The 17,792-nt window shown below is 34.0% G+C and overlaps 3 protein-coding genes across 11 annotated transcripts in view; all 3 read right to left on the bottom strand.

Moving 5' to 3' along the window:
• Positions 1–5,125, bottom strand: part of LOC103574564 (homeobox protein 5) — a 163,667-nt gene extending 158,542 nt beyond the window's left edge. For 3 of the 5 annotated variants that reach the window (XM_008554036.2, XM_053737858.1, XM_053737855.1), the window contains exons 1-2: positions 3,551–5,125; positions 1,516–3,162 (exon numbers count right to left, since the gene is read on the bottom strand). In XM_008554036.2, coding sequence (XP_008552258.1) covers positions 1,516–3,068 — 1,553 coding nt within the window. In that variant the 5' untranslated portion in view covers positions 3,069–3,162; positions 3,551–5,125. The remainder of the gene's footprint in view (positions 1–1,515; positions 3,163–3,550) is intronic. The other 2 variants (XM_053737856.1, XM_053737857.1) reach the window with 2 other exon arrangements.
• A 671-nt stretch (positions 5,126–5,796) lies between these two features.
• Positions 5,797–10,177, bottom strand: LOC103574565 (dnaJ homolog subfamily A member 1). 4 transcript variants are annotated; one of them, XM_008554039.2, is made up of 5 exons: positions 9,980–10,177; positions 8,615–8,801; positions 8,256–8,535; positions 7,841–8,180; positions 5,797–7,753 (listed from the first exon to the last, which is right to left on the bottom strand). In XM_008554039.2, exons 2-5 carry the CDS (start codon positions 8,744–8,746, stop codon positions 7,321–7,323), a joined length of 1,185 nt encoding a protein of 394 aa, XP_008552261.1. In that variant the 5' UTR covers positions 8,747–8,801; positions 9,980–10,177; the 3' UTR covers positions 5,797–7,320. The 4 variants fall into 4 exon arrangements, with proteins under 4 accessions (XP_008552261.1, XP_008552262.1, XP_008552263.1 ...); XM_008554040.2 differs by lacking the exon at positions 9,980–10,177 and adding an exon at positions 9,407–9,565; XM_008554041.3 differs by lacking the exon at positions 9,980–10,177 and adding an exon at positions 9,200–9,343.
• A 1,650-nt stretch (positions 10,178–11,827) lies between these two features.
• On the bottom strand, positions 11,828–17,046 carry LOC103574566 (protein tramtrack, beta isoform). Of its 2 annotated transcripts, none has more exons than XM_008554042.3 (7): positions 16,811–17,046; positions 16,551–16,724; positions 14,517–14,770; positions 14,018–14,388; positions 13,693–13,944; positions 13,211–13,621; positions 11,828–13,040 (listed from the first exon to the last, which is right to left on the bottom strand). In XM_008554042.3, exons 3-7 carry the CDS (start codon positions 14,734–14,736, stop codon positions 12,831–12,833), a joined length of 1,464 nt encoding a protein of 487 aa, XP_008552264.1. In that variant the 5' UTR covers positions 14,737–14,770; positions 16,551–16,724; positions 16,811–17,046; the 3' UTR covers positions 11,828–12,830. The 2 variants fall into 2 exon arrangements, with proteins under 2 accessions (XP_008552264.1, XP_008552265.1); XM_008554043.2 differs by having other exon boundaries at positions 12,950–13,040; positions 13,114–13,621.
• Between the last annotated feature and the right edge of the window lie 746 nt (positions 17,047–17,792).

The following is a 17,792-nucleotide window of genomic DNA, read 5'->3' as shown; positions in this document are numbered from 1 at the left end:
GTATATTCCGGTAAATTGTTAACAAAGAAGAAGGTTGTGAGGTCACACGTGTAACGTTTTGAGTTATTCTGAACGCACACACTACAAATACTGTGCTACTAGTATAGGGGGAGAAAGGTATTCCCTTTTCACGTTACGGGTAGATATATAGTGGCGTCGAATACCAGGGATCACTTGTAAACTTGTAACGTCTGCCTGCGGGTGCTCTTGTGTTGCTGCTTATGCCTGCCTCTACTCTGCCTAATACTAAAACGGTTTATCTGCTATGAATGATGCACAGCACAATAGCAGACATACAACATATATGTACATATATATAGACACAGGGATGTGGTTGTGTTGTTATGCCTGCCTGGCAATGGTGTGAGTTAAGTATGCAAATGCTAGACTTACGCTGTTGTCTGTTATGTGTAGCATGATACAAAAAAGCCCTTTAGTAGTGATTGTATTGAAATAACTTAATACATTTTTTTCTGAATTTAAAGTATCCCACCACAAAAGCCTAAATCTTTTTAAATTTAAGTTTACTCAACTCCATTATTCGGCTGACGTTCGTAATAACATGACGTCCTTGAAGATATTTTGATTATATAATCGCATGCTATATTTTTTCTCGTTACATATTTATTTTTTTTGTTTAATTGAAATAATACTGAGCAACGTGTTATTGTTCTAAGGAAAGAAAAAAAAATGAATAAAAAACTAAAGACGATGCGTGTGATAGTTGGGAACAGACTCATGACCTGAAAAATTCCTGACTAACAAAGCATACAGACAAGAGAGCAAGAGAGGTAGGTAGGTAGGTAGGTAGGTTGGTTGGAGTTTGGTAGTCGAAAACAACAATGTCGTAAGGGACATGTTATTCCTTTCTCATGGGAATTACCATTGTCTCTTGAAGCTGTCAGAGAGAAGTTCCGGTCGACACGACTTACGGCGGCGGCGACGACGATGATCATACCATACCAGCTTGCTGCTGGTTGGTAATATGTACTACTATATATATATACATATATATAATAGACTAGAGCACACAGTAAGCAGTAGTCGAGCGTAGAACCGAGTACAAGGGGAAAAGAAACACGAAACCTTTTAGTTACGAATTTTGGCATGACCCGAAACGCTCATCGCAACCGAACCGTGCCGGTGTAACACACCCTTGAACTTTTAGGAAGGATCCTACCGTGCGGTAAACTTGCCTTCTTTCAATTCCCAATGGATGAAACAGCGCATCCACAACAGCTTTGAAAGAAAAGCAGTTTGAAGAAAAAAAATAAAATAGTAACAATAATAATAATAATAATGAAATTAAGTACCACGATGAGAGATGAATTCATTTATAATGTTGAGCAAGTTTTGTAAGATTGATCACTTTCTCGTCAGCTTATAATAAGTGTATAATAATGTAACAACCCCATGGGATCATGTGAAGAGCTATTTCAAGGGTATGTGAGCATGCAGAGGAAAAATATGATGTGGGTATATTTTATAATAAAGAAATAAAGGATAAAAACTCACCTGATATAAATGATGACCCCGTTGGTGCATATTCTCTTCCATCCACGAGGTACAGCGATGGACGCCTGTTGCTGCTGCTGCTGTTGTTGTTGTTTTTGTTGATGCTGAGCCACGACACTACCGTTCATAGTCAGCGCAACATTGCTGCTGTGTTGCGCGTTATTATTATTATTAATAACAAGTTGATTTGACACCAAATGTGCAGCCTGCTGCACACTGCCGACACTATTATTACTACTATTGTTAACCGAATCGTTAGATTGCAAACTCTGGCAGTCGGGGCTGCTCAGGCTGCTACTGTATAGAGATTCCGCGGTATCTGAACGCACTGATTCACAACCCGGGTCCGAGGTAACAACAATAACATCACCACCCCCACAACCAGCACTACCGGCACCGACACTATTTCCACTTATACAGGTCCGATTAACGTCCAACAAGTCTTGATTTACGCGAACCGACTTGCACGATTCCCGTTGCTGCTGTTGCTGCTGCTGAGCATCAATTCCACCGAGAAATATATTCGGCACAGTACTACCACCACCAGCATTGCTATTTGACCTAACGTAAGTTAGCCTAGAATTTTCGTCCAGAGTGCCGCTAATACCGGTCTCGTTACCGGCGTTCGTGGACTGATAATTTTCCGTCCCCGTTAAACGAGTGATAGATGAGGAAGAATAGACACCGGTGGTATTGCACGTGACTTCGTACTGGTGTGCCACCGGGAATGTCTTGTTACTTTCGTGTTCACCACTTCCACTGTTACTGACAAGAGCCGCGCCGCTGCTCGGCAACGCAGACCTAGTGGCCGCTGTCGCAGTTGCAACAACACCCGAGTCGCTGGTTCCACTTAAACTGTCCGCATCACTCTGCGCTGGACTTATCGCGCTGCCAAGACTACTCCCAGGGATACTGTTAGTCAGGGTACCAAGATCTATTTTACCCACGTTACTGGACGATCCAGTCGCCCTACCGTTTGTTAAGCCCACCAGGGGATTTCGATAAATCGTTGTATTGTAATCCTCTTCGTCCTTAAGCTGTTGTTGATGTTGATGTTGTTGATGACGATCAGCGACAACATTGCAAGCTATCAGCTCAATTGATTTTCCAAGACAACAGTCAGCATTCTGGTCAATCTCACTGTCTACCAGCTCGCTGTTTCCAATATTGTAGTTTGTTTTGGCGGAAAATATTGCCTGTGTTGCCACCTGAGGCAGCACATTGGAGTACGGGTTCTGGTGTTGCTGGTGATGATGTTGCTGGGCGGGTTGATAACCCGAAGATGCGGCATTATGTCCTACAGCAGTCGCGTAGGCAAAATTATCCCCGGGAACATAAACCAACACACTGTTGTGCTGAATGCCTTGAGCCTCGTGATGGTTAATGTGCTGTTGCTGAATCGACTGGTGATTTCGACGGGCTTGCTGATGCTGAAGATGTTGTTGTTGTTGCTGCTGCTGCTGCAAATGGAGCGAATGATGCTGATAATGCTGCTGATGAACGTGATTTTGGGGAGCAGGGTGAGAGATTGGCTGCTCAGGCTTGCCGGCCATGGTCCAGGTCCAGCAGTGCTAAGTGCCGCGCCACCGACATCACTGGAACACACAGCGCGCGCCTCCGATACTCCACTAGCCCGTGCGGCATCCTCTTAACAACATAAATAAACAAATAATCAATTATACATATCAGATTACATTCAACTGTGTGTGTACACTACGCGATTGTTTGTTTGTGCCTAACAAACATCAAAGTAATTAATATCTGTAACTTAATCCTATACAAATGTCACGTGATAACAGTAAAGTACTTCTATATATATATTAACAATTTAAGATACGATAAAATCGAGAACAAGGTCACGTTCGATCAGCTTACACTCATATTTCTTTTTCAAATGCAATTCCCGGCGGAATATAAATATAAATATAATAATCTACTTTATGATATATTAAGACCGATAATCAGAGTCAATTTATAAATAATTTTTATTATCATTGCCGTTATCTAGATATAAAAAAGTATATAATTTAATTACCTATGGCGTAACAGCTTGTACCGTGCATTGGATGCATATGTACGAACTGAGTCGTGTTCAGCGAATCCCGTTGACATCACACACGCGAGTGTTTTAATCCTTGAGTATGTTATTGCACTTATTTATTTATTTATTCATATATTTATTATTACTGTGTTCAACACCACACAGTACAAGTACTGTCACCTTAAACACGTTAAATAAAACTAACAATCGTATTGCTCTTCAATTTAAACTCAAGCACTTGATAAAATTTCCCTCAAATAATATTAAAATAAATTTTATAAAATTCACAAAATGAAATAATAAAAAACAACTGGTCGCACACGACGTTTTATTAAAACGGATCGATGCCTCCTCACTCAAGGACGCAACAGCGACATACTACCGGTATGTTATTAATGAATCCGAGTAACACACACGTTCCACTCATCACGGCTATTATTATTTTATATTTTATTTTACTTTACTTTACTCTGAGGTACTCCGAACTTAAAACACTCTCTTATAAATACAGACATCACCGCACGAGATAAACGTTTTAATAATAATGAATTTTTAAAAAAATAAATTAACAAACAAAAAAAAACTCACAGACGAAGAAATTGTCGTGGTGTTATGACGTCTGTGTCATCGTCACTACACTAGCATATCACACAACTACCACCGACACAACCATCTCTATTCCACTCAACTTCTCAACATCTACATCTACATCTACTATCTCCACATGAATTTCTACATATATATATAAATATATATATATATATGTGTGTATGTATATATATATATAAATATATATATCAGTAGCACCCTGTCTCACAAGTATTAAACTAGAATAAGTAATGAGTCGTCTCAGTCTCAGTCGTCTTAGTCTTCGTCGCCGTCACCTATAACAAAATAATTATATATGTATATATATATATATATACATATATATATCTCTCCAGTTAATTATTACGGGTTTAAATTTTTATCAAGTTTCAACTAACTGTCGTACAAACCAACACCTGCGCGGGCCAACAGCGCTACAACTTTTTTATTTGTTATCCTCTTTTTAATATTTTATTTTTTTTTTTATATTATATTATACGAACACACACTTTTTTTACTAAACATATACATATATGTGCTCATATGTATACTCGTATATGTATATATACATACGTATGTATAATATATGAAGTTGAATCCGGTAGATGAGAATAATATTCACAATGCGTTAACGTATTAAAACACAGCACAGATATTTTTTAAAAAACGATTTAAAAATAATGATAATAGTGTTATTTAGTGTTGAATATACATGGGGCACCTTGGTTAATATTATTATAATCGCGTCAAGGCCACTGCGGGCCTCGCTGCTGTTACACGCGTTCTACCGACAATCGCAGTGCCAAGAGCCGATAAAATAATATCCCATTCCCATCCCGCGAATGCTATACGTGCGCTCTTTTCGCGTAACTGATATTGGAAAAATATGGCTCCCTCTGTATACCCAGAGATCTTTGCGGCATCTTCTATACACTAAACACACACAGACCGGTCTATTGCTCGTGTTGTTGCTGCTGCCACTGGTTCTTCATTCGACACTCACCACCACTCAACTCATTATTATTTAATAATATAAACTATTGTAAAAACATAAGACTATTTTAACCCGGTTGTCACGCTACCTGTCGGCTCTTTTTTTGTTCAGATTTGAGTACCAGGCGCATGCGCAGCGCGTGGTGACTGCGCGTAACTGACCGGGAAATTTGAATTTCAAATGAAAGCTAGTTTGAATTTGAATGCAGCAGACTGCAGACAAATTTAAAATTATAAATAATTAAAAAAATGATATTTAAAAAAATGCGCTTACTGATTTTTAAATTTTTTAAATGCGCATTTTTGTAAAATTTTATTATATTAATTATTTACTATATTCATTAATAATTTTAAATTTATCTGCCTGCGACATTCACACTCATGAGTTTGAGTGTGAATATAGCGGCGGCAGACAAATTTAAAATTATAAATAATTAAAAAAATCATATTTTTAAAAAAATGCACTTACTAATTATAAAATTTCTTAAATGCCCATTTTTTAAAATTTCTTTTTATTAATTATTTACTATATTTACTTATAATTTTAAATTTGTCTGTCTGTTATATTCACACTCATTGTGAGTTTACTTGGAAGTAAATAAATGGAGGAAGGAAGTGATAGAATGGACTTAAAAATTAGTTGGTAATTAAAAATTCAAGTTGCATTGACCAGTTTTCTTTACTTGAAACTTAAAATAATAAACAATAGCAATTCACCTATTAAAATTAAAATTCAACTAAACTAATTTGCGGTTTATAAATTTTATGAATGTATAGAATTATGAATAATTAATTGCTAGTCATGTATAATTAAAAACAAAGAAAAAAAAAAAGAATGTAATTCATGATTTAATTTAATAGATCATAAATATTTTACGGATCAAGGTTATCCTGACGTAATTGCGCTCGATGGACATTCGTGAGTCATGTTTTACGATTTTAAAGCATTATAATATACGTATTGCAGGCATCGTTACATATTTATGGGCTATTAATATACTTAGTGTGTAAAAAAAGAAATAATATAAAATTAATTTTTTTTTTTTTTTGAGTGAAAGATAATTACAAAGTTAATTTAATTTTATTTAATAAATTTGGGGTCTGGCGAACCGTTTAAATTGACATCAACTCAGTAATGTCTCAATTGTATATTTATTAACTAAAAGACATTTTATCGCTTTATTACGACTTTTTTTATTATGAGATATCCACTGTAGAGTTGTACAGAATTTTATTTCATTTAATCGTCTTAATTTTTAATTATTTATTTAAGGAACGTCATTCAGGCAGATGATTTTTATTAATTAACTAGATTAATTTATTTAAATGGAATCCAACGGACCTTGGAATGAGTTAATAAGTGTCGTGTATGAAAATCTAAATTTTAATTTAATTTTATAAATTTTTTTGGTCACAATAAGCATTCCTATTAGATCAATCTAATTAAATAATTATTAGATACTCATGATTATAAATAAATATTCAATTAATTCGTGCAATTGATAATTAAATAAAACTTCCATAATTTCTTGTAAAAAATCAAAACCTCATAATTGTTTTCATTTTTATAAATTTATTAATTACGATTAATCCTTTAATGTGAAGCGGGAATTTTAAAAAAAGAGCTTCAATGGAGCTAGGGTCAATCAACTTACGGACATAATTTAGCTAGTTCGACCACTTTCATTTTATTATAATTATAATAATATTGTTTTTTACTAACGTTATTATTTTAATTAATTAATTGTTATTAATGTTCATTATCATTTTAAAGAGCGCATTGATTCATAAGTACAATTCGCTCACTTTCCATTATGAAAAAAAAAAAAAAATAAAAGAAAAAACATCAATTGTAGACAAAGGCGCATCTTTTATTATTTTATTTAAATTTCAAATATGTTTTTCAATATTATTGCGATTTATTTTTTATCACGCCGTTAATTTAATGAAAACCTAAAAATGATTCTTACGCTACTGCCTAAAAGATCACAATGATATTGATGATGTAGTAGCAGGGACGTAAATTTTATCATTTTGTTATTAATATTACCGTTATTATTATAATTATTATCAGTATTTTAATATTTTAAGAAATAAAATAATTGTAGTGGTTCTGATTATTTTTTGTCCTGTTATCTTCACAATTATGAATTTATAAATTAATAAATTTATTTATTTATTAATTAATGTGTAGCACATTGTACACGAGATGAACCCTTATCTTCGTCATATGCTTCACCACCTCGTTCGCGTTGCTGTTGTGCATCTAACATAGGATCAAAGTCTTCCAAAATAACTTCTTCGGCGTCATCGGGAATCATTGTCTGTTCACGTGGTGGTAACAGACTTTCTAATTGTGGAACAATGGCCGGATCAATTGATTTCGGATAATCGACAGTGAAGTGAATCGTCAATTTTCCTTTTGTAAACGGATCTCGGTACAACGGCATACCTTCCTCTGGTATGCATTTAAGATCGCCGTGTTTTATAATTTGTCCAGGTAATGAAGTTATCAAAAGATCTCGGTCGTCAAGCGTACGAATTATTTTTTGAAATCCACATAATGACTCCGTTAGAGTTAAAGTCATCGGTAGAATTAAATTATTTCCAGCTCGCCTGTTCGAAAATAATTAATTATATATTAATCCAAAGTTCTGATAGAAGAAGACATTTAAATAATTATAATAATCATTGAAAACTTACTTGTATACCGGATGTTCTTTCTCATCAAGTAGAATAATAATATCACCAGGTTCTAAACCGGGTTCTTGATCACCTTCACCGTTGAAAACAATCTTCTGACCATCAACCATACCTTTATCAACGTGAACTTCCAAGATCTTTCTGTCGCGAATTGTTTTCTTGCCACCACAGTGCTTGCATCGATCTCGCTGATTGATACGTTCACCCTGGCCTTTACAACTTGAACACTTTGATTGGATTTGCTGAACAATACCTGGCGCTAGCTGTTGAATCTGCATTACCATACCAGAACCATGACAGATAGTACACTGTTCTGCCGATCCTTTTTTACCTCCATATCCTATAAATAAATTTCCATTCTATTAAATAAATAAATATGTATCAGTGTTAGAACGAGAATTGCCAAATACTTTACCTTCACATTTTTCACAGATAACGTTCTTCTGTAAAGCAAGTTTTCTCGTGGTTCCTTTGTATAATTCTTCGAGTGTAACAGACAATTGGTGCACAACATCCTGACCCTTTCTTGCCCTACGTCTTGAGCTGCTGCCAAAAAATACGTCAAAGAGATCCATGGGGGATGTGAAGTGGCTGCCCATTCCTCCCTCTTTCAATGCTTGCTCACCGCCAGTGTCATAAATACGTTTCTTCTCCGGATCAGATAATACCTCGTAGGCTTGTGATATTTGTTTGAACTGTAAATTAATTTTTAAAAAATTATAATTCAGTTACTTGAAGATTAATTTACAAAATAATTATTGATTAAAAAATTACCCTCTCTCCTTCATTGGGATTTTTATCAGGATGGTATTTGAGAGCAAGTTTTCTGTAAGCTTTTTTGAGATCATCTTGTGAACATCCAGGCTTAACGCCTAGGACATCATAGAAAGTCGTCTCCTTCACCATCTTGTTTCACGTGTTCACTGGTCCACGTTAAAATCAATCGCTCAGATAAATAACTCTGAAAATATAAATAAATAAATTTTTAAAACACGGTAGCGAATAAATCGATAATAATAGTATCCATTGAGTCTTATTATCTATTAGATAAAAGAATAAATTATAAAAAAAAATTTTTACATAAAAATCAAAGCAAGTATTTTTAAAATTTATTTTCTCGCATGATTCTAATTAATAAATAATTATCCCGGGAAAAATGAACGATAAAGCCATTGAATTATTTGAATTGAATTTGAATAAAGTAGTATAATTTTTAAAAAATAGTGAACAAAGGTACTATGAGCAAAATGGTTATATTATAAAAGCAAAAATGGCGGTCGTAGCGTCGGAACTTGCGTCGATTTTTCACTTCCATTATCCACCACTCCAATAAAATAACCAACTCTCCCCCATTAATACCGTAATTTATCTCTACACAAAGTAGTCGCCAAAGAAATTCGATAAATAATTTAAAAATGAACTTTTTAAATATTTAAAAAAAAAAACTAAGTCATTTCATGTCCACGTGACAAGGCAACTTCTTGTCAATTAATTATTTCTTAATAAACTGAGCATGCTTGTAATTTAAAAAAACGATGAATGATATTACTTATAGCTTTTACTTACGGAAAATGACAAAATTAACTAACGGAAACTGTTTAAATAAATTCAATAACATTTACTAATTACGTTAGAGTTTACCGAGTCTAGAAATTGCTAGAATGCTGGTCAGTACTGTGCAGGTAACAAAGATTAGCAATCAGTACAAAAGGTTTTGATGAGTTTCCATGAACGAATGATTTATTTTATCATTTACAAATAGTCTTTTTCAATACACATATATATAGATATATATTTCAAATGAATTAAAATGGCCTGGCAACCTTCGAGATGGATTTCCTAGGTATTATTTGCAATAAGGTTACGAAATAACAGTTCATGGACAATATATACATATATATGAACATATATATTTAATTATGTATATATTATTTAGCTACTGGTATATTCATATACATATATAATAGGTAATATGTAGATTATAAGTTGGTAAAGTTATTAAAAATTAAATCGACTTATTGATCGCAAGATTTTAAATAAATTCTACTTTTTGACGGCTAAAAAAAAATTAAATTGTCAAAAGTTTTTTTTTTATTTTTTTTAACGCCACTAAATCATAATGGATGAATGTATGCTTACCTAGTTGAAATGAAGACAATTACAGAAGCTGATTATGACAATAAGATTTAAATAATTTTAGCTCGCACGAGCTTGAGAATAAAATAGAAAAAAATGGAGAGTAATATGTGTTACGACGTACACTTGAAGATTATTACTAAGCCTCGGGATTGTACGAGACAGAACACAGCGTTTCTCGAAACTTCCTAATGGCCTAGTGATGTAAACATGGACGTCAGTTCTGCCCCGACCAATCAGAGTTTCGAATTTAGGCGCGCGGCATTTCCATGAGTCTGGGAAATTTGAATATTTTAGAATTTGTTTTAGTGAATTTTTTACTACCGATAAGTTTTTATTGAACTTTAGTAATTTTTTATAAAATGCTGAATTTTTTTTGACTCAGAAGTTATCTGATAAGGATTTGAATCGAGATAAATTTTAATTTAGAGATAAAAGCGCTGATGGATGTCCGCGGCTTAAGGCGCGATTTTCATGTGACTGCTGGTGACGCAATCAAAATGTTTTTTAATTTGCGATTTTTTGTGGATATTAATAATTCGAATTGCGAAGATGTTGGGTGATAAATTTATATACGAGTGCAAGTTTATTTACTGCGGTTATATTTTTAGTTAATATGAATAATAAGTTTTGTTGTATCGAAATAATTTGACGTATTTTGTATGAACTGGAGCGACATCTGAGATACTTTTTTTTTTTAAATAAATTGTTAAATATTTATTGATGTTTAGCTAGATATTTGCATAACAAACGACGGGATTAATAATTTAGGCTTTAAATATTATTTTAATTTCGTGGTTTTTAGACGAAGATATTGAAAAATTTTAAATTAAATTTCAAGGCTCATAACTTTTTTTTTTATCGTAACGTGACTCTAGTAGTGAAGTTTGAATTTCCGGTGGCCTGCTGATTTTCGATATAAATTTTACGTAAGTTTTGTATTCTCTTTCTCTTTAATAATTAATTTGAACTAGCAATCTACAGTCAATACTAAAAATAATTTGAATTTGACTATTTATTAAAATTTCTACTCTATAATCTTTTGTTTATTTTTACTATTCTTGAAATTCAATGACACTGAAGTTAGTTGGCGTCAAATAATTTTTGAATTATTTTTCAAAACGATAAATAATTAAAAAGAATATTTTTAAAAATTGCACCAGTAAATTTTTAAATGTTCTACATGTGCATGTTTTTATTTTTTTTAACCTCCCGCTGTAAAAATTAAAAATTTTTGAAAAAAGAAAAGTTATTTGTCTTGGTCCAATTTTCGAAAATCGAGGTTTCATCAGATCTCTATGTTTTGAAGATCTAGCAAGCTATTCCGACTATTTCTGGATGGATGTCTTTTTTCCTTTACTTCTATATGCTACCGTTGATTCAGAAGACTCGCCTGATATCCCCGAGGCCTTCAATCATTTTATAGAAATTCTATGTAAAATCCAGACTTAGAAATTTCGGCCCGTTAGAACAAAAATTAAAATTTAAGTTTGCGAAATTTTTTTTTACGCACGTAATCAACAGACGATTTAAAATCCAAACAGTAAAGCTCTAAAAATTTCCAAGTTTTTGAAATAAAATCAAGAATTGATAGAAAAAAATGATTCAAAAATATGTACATCGAAATTTCGAAAGAATCTTGTATTTATTTAAAAAAGAACTTAATTAGTGTTTGCTGCTCTCATTAATGAACATGTAGTTACACTTAAATTCAGTTGAATAATTCGTATTTACAAAAATAATGAACACTCAGTTCCAGCGATTGCTAAAAAATTAGCCTGAAAAAAAATTAGCTGAACAACAAAGAAATAATAATAGATTTATATTAATATGGATTTATATTTATTTCCACATTGCTACACAGTTTATAGTATCGATATGAAATAATTTTTTAATTTTTTTATTTGGCAAAGGCCAATGATTTATAATTGCACATAAATCATCATTAATAATTAGTAATTATTTATGATAATATAATAAAAATTAATAGTCTATTTATTAGTTAACGTAAAGTAATAGAACCATTATCAATAGTAGTTTAAATTGCACGTTTTGTCGGCTGAAAAAAATAACCACCAAACATAAGTGTAAATAACGTAATAACAAACTAACAAAAATAGTTTAACAGCAACAGATAATCGCAATGCGTCGCGTACAATAAAATAATTAAATCCGTAAGTCGAATATCGTACGCAATTTTAAAAGAAAAAAGCAATAGTAAACAAAAAAGTACGTGAATTTATATGAGTTACAACAATTTTATCTTTTGTTAATATGTAAATGTAAAAACAAAATCATTCGCTATATATAATCACTCTCACACTCTCTTAATATATTATTTATGCTCAGTGAAACTCATTCTGGCTACAATAGATTTCATAGTAGTTATACATATTATATTTGTACTTAACATACATGATAATATGTATTTATTTAGACAAAATATTTGAAACTATTATTTTTATTCTAACGTATTTTTGGATCTCCATTGCAATAAATTATCTAATTGATCTCTATAATTTCATTTTCGCTTCAAATATTTTATTTATTTTAAATAATCATCATTTTTGCATTGTTAATTTTCCGTTAAGTCTGTTATCTCAATTCCGATCAATATTTTTTTTTTACGTGGTTCCTGTAACTATTTTCAGGTACATTAATATAAATCATCAAGAGATGATTCACTGATTAATTATTATTATTATAAATTTTAATAATTAATCTTTTTAATTTAATAATCATATTAATCATTAACGAAAAACAAATGCTCACGAATGTAATCAAGTAATATAGATAACTATAATTACATTACAGTGGAAGGAATTAATTAATTAATTAAATAAATAGCTGGTAATTATTTATCATCAGCACGTGTTTCGTAGCAATCAGCTTTGCCAACCGTAGAATCGATTTCTTCTGTAAGATTATCAATTTTAAAGTCTTCTTGTCGAGTTTGTTGGTCTGCTTTGGTGATTGTGGTGCTCGTGAGTTGGGTTTTATTGAGCATAGAACTGAACTCACCAAACTTAAGTATTTCGTCCATTGCCGACTGCTCAATCGGTACCTAAAAAAGTCCAGGATAAAAAAAATGATTTAATATTATTAAATGCAGTATTAATTAATCTCGCGATTGTTACCAGTCGCAGTCACGATCTGACGTCGCCAGCGGGCTTAAAAGTCGTCACGTCCTGCTGGCTGTTCAAGAATAATCGGCGGTCTGGCAATCGTGTTCACCTTTCTCGGTCGTCCGCGTTTTCCTCTTCCAGCCATACTGTTAATGCTCTGCTGCTGCTGATGCTGAGGATCACCCAGTACAGGCAGAAGAGCTTTTCGTCGAGGCCACTGAAGATGTGAGTCCAAGTGCTGCTTCAGTTTATCTTGACGAGCAAACATTCGCGGGCAAATACTGCAGGCAAATGGTCTTTCGCCCGTGTGGACTCGTCGATGCCTCGCCAGGTGAGATGCTCGGGTAAATGCCAAAGTACAGAGATCACATGGGAATGGTTTATACTGCGCTTTACTACGTTGTAAAATTGTTTTACGGTCTTTGGTATTGCCAGTTGACTTTTTATCACCTTCTAAATTACTTTTCACTTGAATTAGGTTCCTTTGAGACTCTCCTAACGATTCACTGCCCATTAAATTCTAAAATAAAAAATATTTCATGTCTTTAAATCAATCCAAAGTATTAATAAATAAGTAAAAGTATAACTTACTCGTGATTGATCAGTTGAATCATCCATTTGAATAGCCGGTACTGTTGGATCTCCATTGCCACTAAAACTATGATCTAGTTTATTACTCTCAGACCCATTGTCAAAAGTTTCTTCATTAGTTGGATGTCTTGGTGACACGTCCAACTGACGTCGTGACAACTCATTGTCTCTAATTGTACGACCAACTGGTACACGTTTCTGTCCATCGTAACGGGTATTGTGACGTTTGTACATTGGCGGCGGTACATGTCTCTATAAATAAATTTATTTAATAGAAAATGAATAAAATTTCATTTATTAATTTAAATGAAATATCTGTCCTTACAATTTGTCCCTTAGACATTGGCATAGACTCGTAGCTATCGTCGAGTCCTTCCATAACCATAGGATCGTCTTCAACTTCGATATCCTCGGTTTTAATTTCCCCCGCGGCGTTATCGCAATTCTGATTTGACAAGAATTCGGCTTGAGATTTTCTGTAGTCCATCGACGAGCGATGTCGAGTATCATGACTAGGCTGCAAACGTGTTTCGACACGTGAATTCGTACTATTACTTTCACTTCTGTCACCAGACAATCCACGGATCTCCAAGTCTGTTGCGGTTTTAATAAGCGAGGGAAGATGGTCCTCGGCGACGTTTATGGAGCCGCGATACATGAAATCGAGTAGACATTCCATTTCCTCAACTGGGACACCTACAAGAATATCAATTAATTATTTATCAATTGGCGGATAGTTAAAGTCTGAGTGTTATGACAGTACGTCAGTAGTATAAGTAATTCAATAGCTGGTAGCCAATTACTAAGAGCCAAGTACTAATTACCTTTGAGTATGAGAATAGGTTGCTCGCCATAGTGTTCCTTGAATACTCTCTCGAAGTAAGGACTACATGCTGCCAAAACAAGCTTATGAGCACGTAGCATTCCACCTTGACAAGCTAGAGTAGTGTCTGTCAAGGATCCACTCTTGTAGAGGCCTTCGAAGAGCCCCGAGAGGTTGGCTAAATGATTGTTCCATGTTAAATTAAATGTTTTTTCTCCCATTTTATTATTTTTTTCTGCCTTCCTTCCTTGCAATCTATTAAGAAACAGTTATATAAATTAATTAATTGACTTGCTTACGTCTGTTGATTAATGAAACTGAATTATATTGTAGCTATTAGTGGTGAAAACATCTTATGTATGGGTTTATAATTGTATAGCTCTAGACACGCTTACAAACTCGTGTAAATGTGCGAAAATATTTAATAAAGAAGAACATTATACGCTCGAGTTTCGGTGTGCTGTATAGTACAGTTTCTGTTTGTAAACTTAACTCGTGGGGTCGTAGGTGGGCAAGTGGGCGGTGTAGAGGACATGGCCCAGGGATGCGGGTGAAGGTACATATAGAAGTTGTAAGGGGAATCATATACGTGGTAGAGCCACCACATCCACATCCACATCCACATTTATAATATCTACCACCATACCTCCACCTTGAGCTTTAGCTTCCCAGCAGCCACCCAGGAGGGTTTACGTAGGACAACTACCATACGATCATGCGCAAACGAATCTATCCACCAGCCGATCCATAATTTTGTTGTTGCCCTCTTACTCAGCCACGACTTTCGTCTATCCTCTAGACTTTTCACTGCGCCCTATATTTTTTCGGCCTTCTTCTTCTTCTTCCGCTTCATCTTCGTCTTACATTTAGCAGCCTGCTCCTCATAATAGAAATGCCCTATCCTATAGTTACATCAATTATGCTATCTGTTCTATTCAAAAGAGGAAAAAACTAAACAAACAAAGTAGTAGTCTAAATGATGAGATTTACTGCAAAGACTGGGTGGAGTCTTACAGCCATGTAATGAGTCCAAGGATGAAATGAAAACTAAAAAAATGAAGTAAAGAGAAAAGAAACAGGTCGATAACAAATACACGAGAATAGCAATTAGAATTATTACGATGACAGTGACGACGAGGCTTTAAGTGTCAGAGTTAGTGTTAGTTTCTAATCATAATAATAATAATAGTTCGTGTGTACGCCAGTATCAGTTCATTACACGAAGCTTTATAATTATATAATAGTTAGATTAGGTATCCTGGCGTCTATAATTAGTTGCAGTGATGTATGTACATTCAGTACACAACTTTAAAACTGATCTGACTCGTCCGGCAGACTGAAATAATTTTAAAAAATTATAAATGAAGTTAGTCGGTAGGGTGTTTATATTCATCAGTAAGTTATCGTAAATTCATGGAACTATTACTTCATATCTACTCAATTAAATTAACGCTGTCATGATAACTTTATTTTTTTTTTTTTTTACATTTTATCTCAACCATCGCATTAATACGTCGTATTATATTACTAATATAAGCAGTATGCATGCAAAGACGAGTTTTGTTTATTGACATTAGCCGTGAATCCAAACTACGGTGTTATGGGTTACTCGTATACATACAGTCTGTTTAGTGTAGACTGTAGCTCGACACAACGCATACGCGAGTATAAATCCAAGGTTTAATCATTTTTAATTGACGCGCTTTCTCAATCTATACATAGATATCTACATATATATTTACAACACACACATATATATATATATATATATATATATATATATATATATACAAGAAATGATTTAAGCAAAGCAAACTAAATCAACTTAGTGCTCCCATCCTTGGGTTTTAGACCGAGTAGTGCGCACAAGAGGACAGCTAAGCCGTCTATTAATACCGCGGTTGGCACACGCTCTCGCGATACGACATCCCCAGCTACTCTCATCTATATTATACCGATGCCGCAACACCAATAATATACAACAATATATATAATGTTCATAAAAACTTTCTGAGAATGTATTATTAATCCTTACCTGTATTTAAATTCCTAATGTATGTCGTCACTCTTCACTTTTAAATTATTTTTCACACGCACATACACACACTGGTCCGCTGAAGACCCTAGACCCTTATGATGTCAGTGTAGTTGAGAGATTTCTTCTCTAAATTTATATTTTTAAACGACTTTTTGTTCCTCTTGACGGATTCTGTGAAACGAAAATTAAATTAATCTTTGTGTTGTGAAATTTAATTTCGGAGTGACTAAAAATTAATGAGAAATAATTAAACTCACCGACGATGAAGTTAATAGGCGAGGGTACACAAATAACGAATTGGGAATTGAGTATCGAGTATGGAGTACTAGTCCGCGGAATACTCGCGAGTGAATGGCAAAAGTCTTCAGGGCACGTGAAGCACCAGCACGGTGTTAATATGTAGCTATCTGAGTTGTCCAGACGTTTGTGTTTGAAACACGAGGGGCACACACGCAACGTAGTGCTCCCTCGCCGAGTCGCGACTGATATCAGTGCAGGGGGACGACGACTAGGGACTGTCGGGGGCCGAGGGAGAGGCAGCGAGCCGAGCCCCACGGGGGGGCGGTATCCCTCCACGTCTCCTCGTGGCGGCCTCGCCTGCTGCTGCTAGCTGCTTCTATATACTCGAGCTCGAACTATGCTGCGGCTCACTTTTTGAACCCTGCAAGCTAAAGCTTCGTGTGCTTCTTATATTATATATATGTATGTTACTTTTGTAATGTTGTTGTTGTGTGCTTTAGGTATTGGTTACATGAGCATTGTAGGATTTACCATAGGACTATATGTGGGGGACGGCTGGACTACGTCATAACTTCCGGCTCTTATTTATTTCATTTCATCATACACAATATTTGATATTATTGTTTCAATTAAGAGAATTAATCTATTAAATGAATATTTTGGAATATGTTCTGTTATTTTTTTATCAGATCCTTGAGGTTCAGTTTTCTGGTGACCTCTTAAGGACATCTTTTTTGAATTAAAAAACTTGAGAGTATTGTTCAGATAATTAAATTATTTTTGAGAACAGAGTAAGGATGTAATTAATTATTCAAAAAATCAATGAGGAAGCTCAGCAATCTATAAAAGAATTTACTATTTCAGATTAAAAAATTACGACAGTAACCGTCTTTGGGAGCGAAATAAAAAAATACATTGTAATAAATATGAGTTTATATGTACAATGTGTAGGAGATAGATCATTACATTAATTTTGCTCTTAGAGTCGGAGGCACAGTA

This window comes from Microplitis demolitor, chromosome 3, assembly GCF_026212275.2.
Source record: "Microplitis demolitor isolate Queensland-Clemson2020A chromosome 3, iyMicDemo2.1a, whole genome shotgun sequence".
Classification (NCBI taxonomy): domain Eukaryota; kingdom Metazoa; phylum Arthropoda; class Insecta; order Hymenoptera; family Braconidae; genus Microplitis; species Microplitis demolitor.
The sequence above is the reverse complement of the archived record's forward strand: the minus strand, read 5'-3'. Positions and strand labels throughout refer to the sequence as shown.

Coding starts and splice junctions, on each gene's coding strand:
- LOC103574565 (XM_008554039.2), bottom strand. CDS start 8,746: ATGGTGAAGGAGACGACTTTCTATGATGTCCTAGGCGTTAAGCCTGGA. Junction 8,536..8,614: donor ATCCCAATGAAGGAGAGAGG/GTAATTTTTTAA, acceptor ATTAATTTACAG/TTCAAACAAATATCACAAGC. Junction 7,754..7,840: donor AAAGAACATCCGGTATACAA/GTAAGTTTTCAA, acceptor ATTTTCGAACAG/GCGAGCTGGAAATAATTTAA.
- LOC103574566 (XM_008554042.3), bottom strand. CDS start 14,736: ATGGGAGAAAAAACATTTAATTTAACATGGAACAATCATTTAGCCAAC. Junction 13,945..14,017: donor CAATGTCTAAGGGACAAATT/GTAAGGACAGAT, acceptor ATTTATTTATAG/AGACATGTACCGCCGCCAAT. Junction 13,041..13,210: donor AACGCGGACGACCGAGAAAG/GTGAACACGATT, acceptor GGACTTTTTTAG/GTACCGATTGAGCAGTCGGC.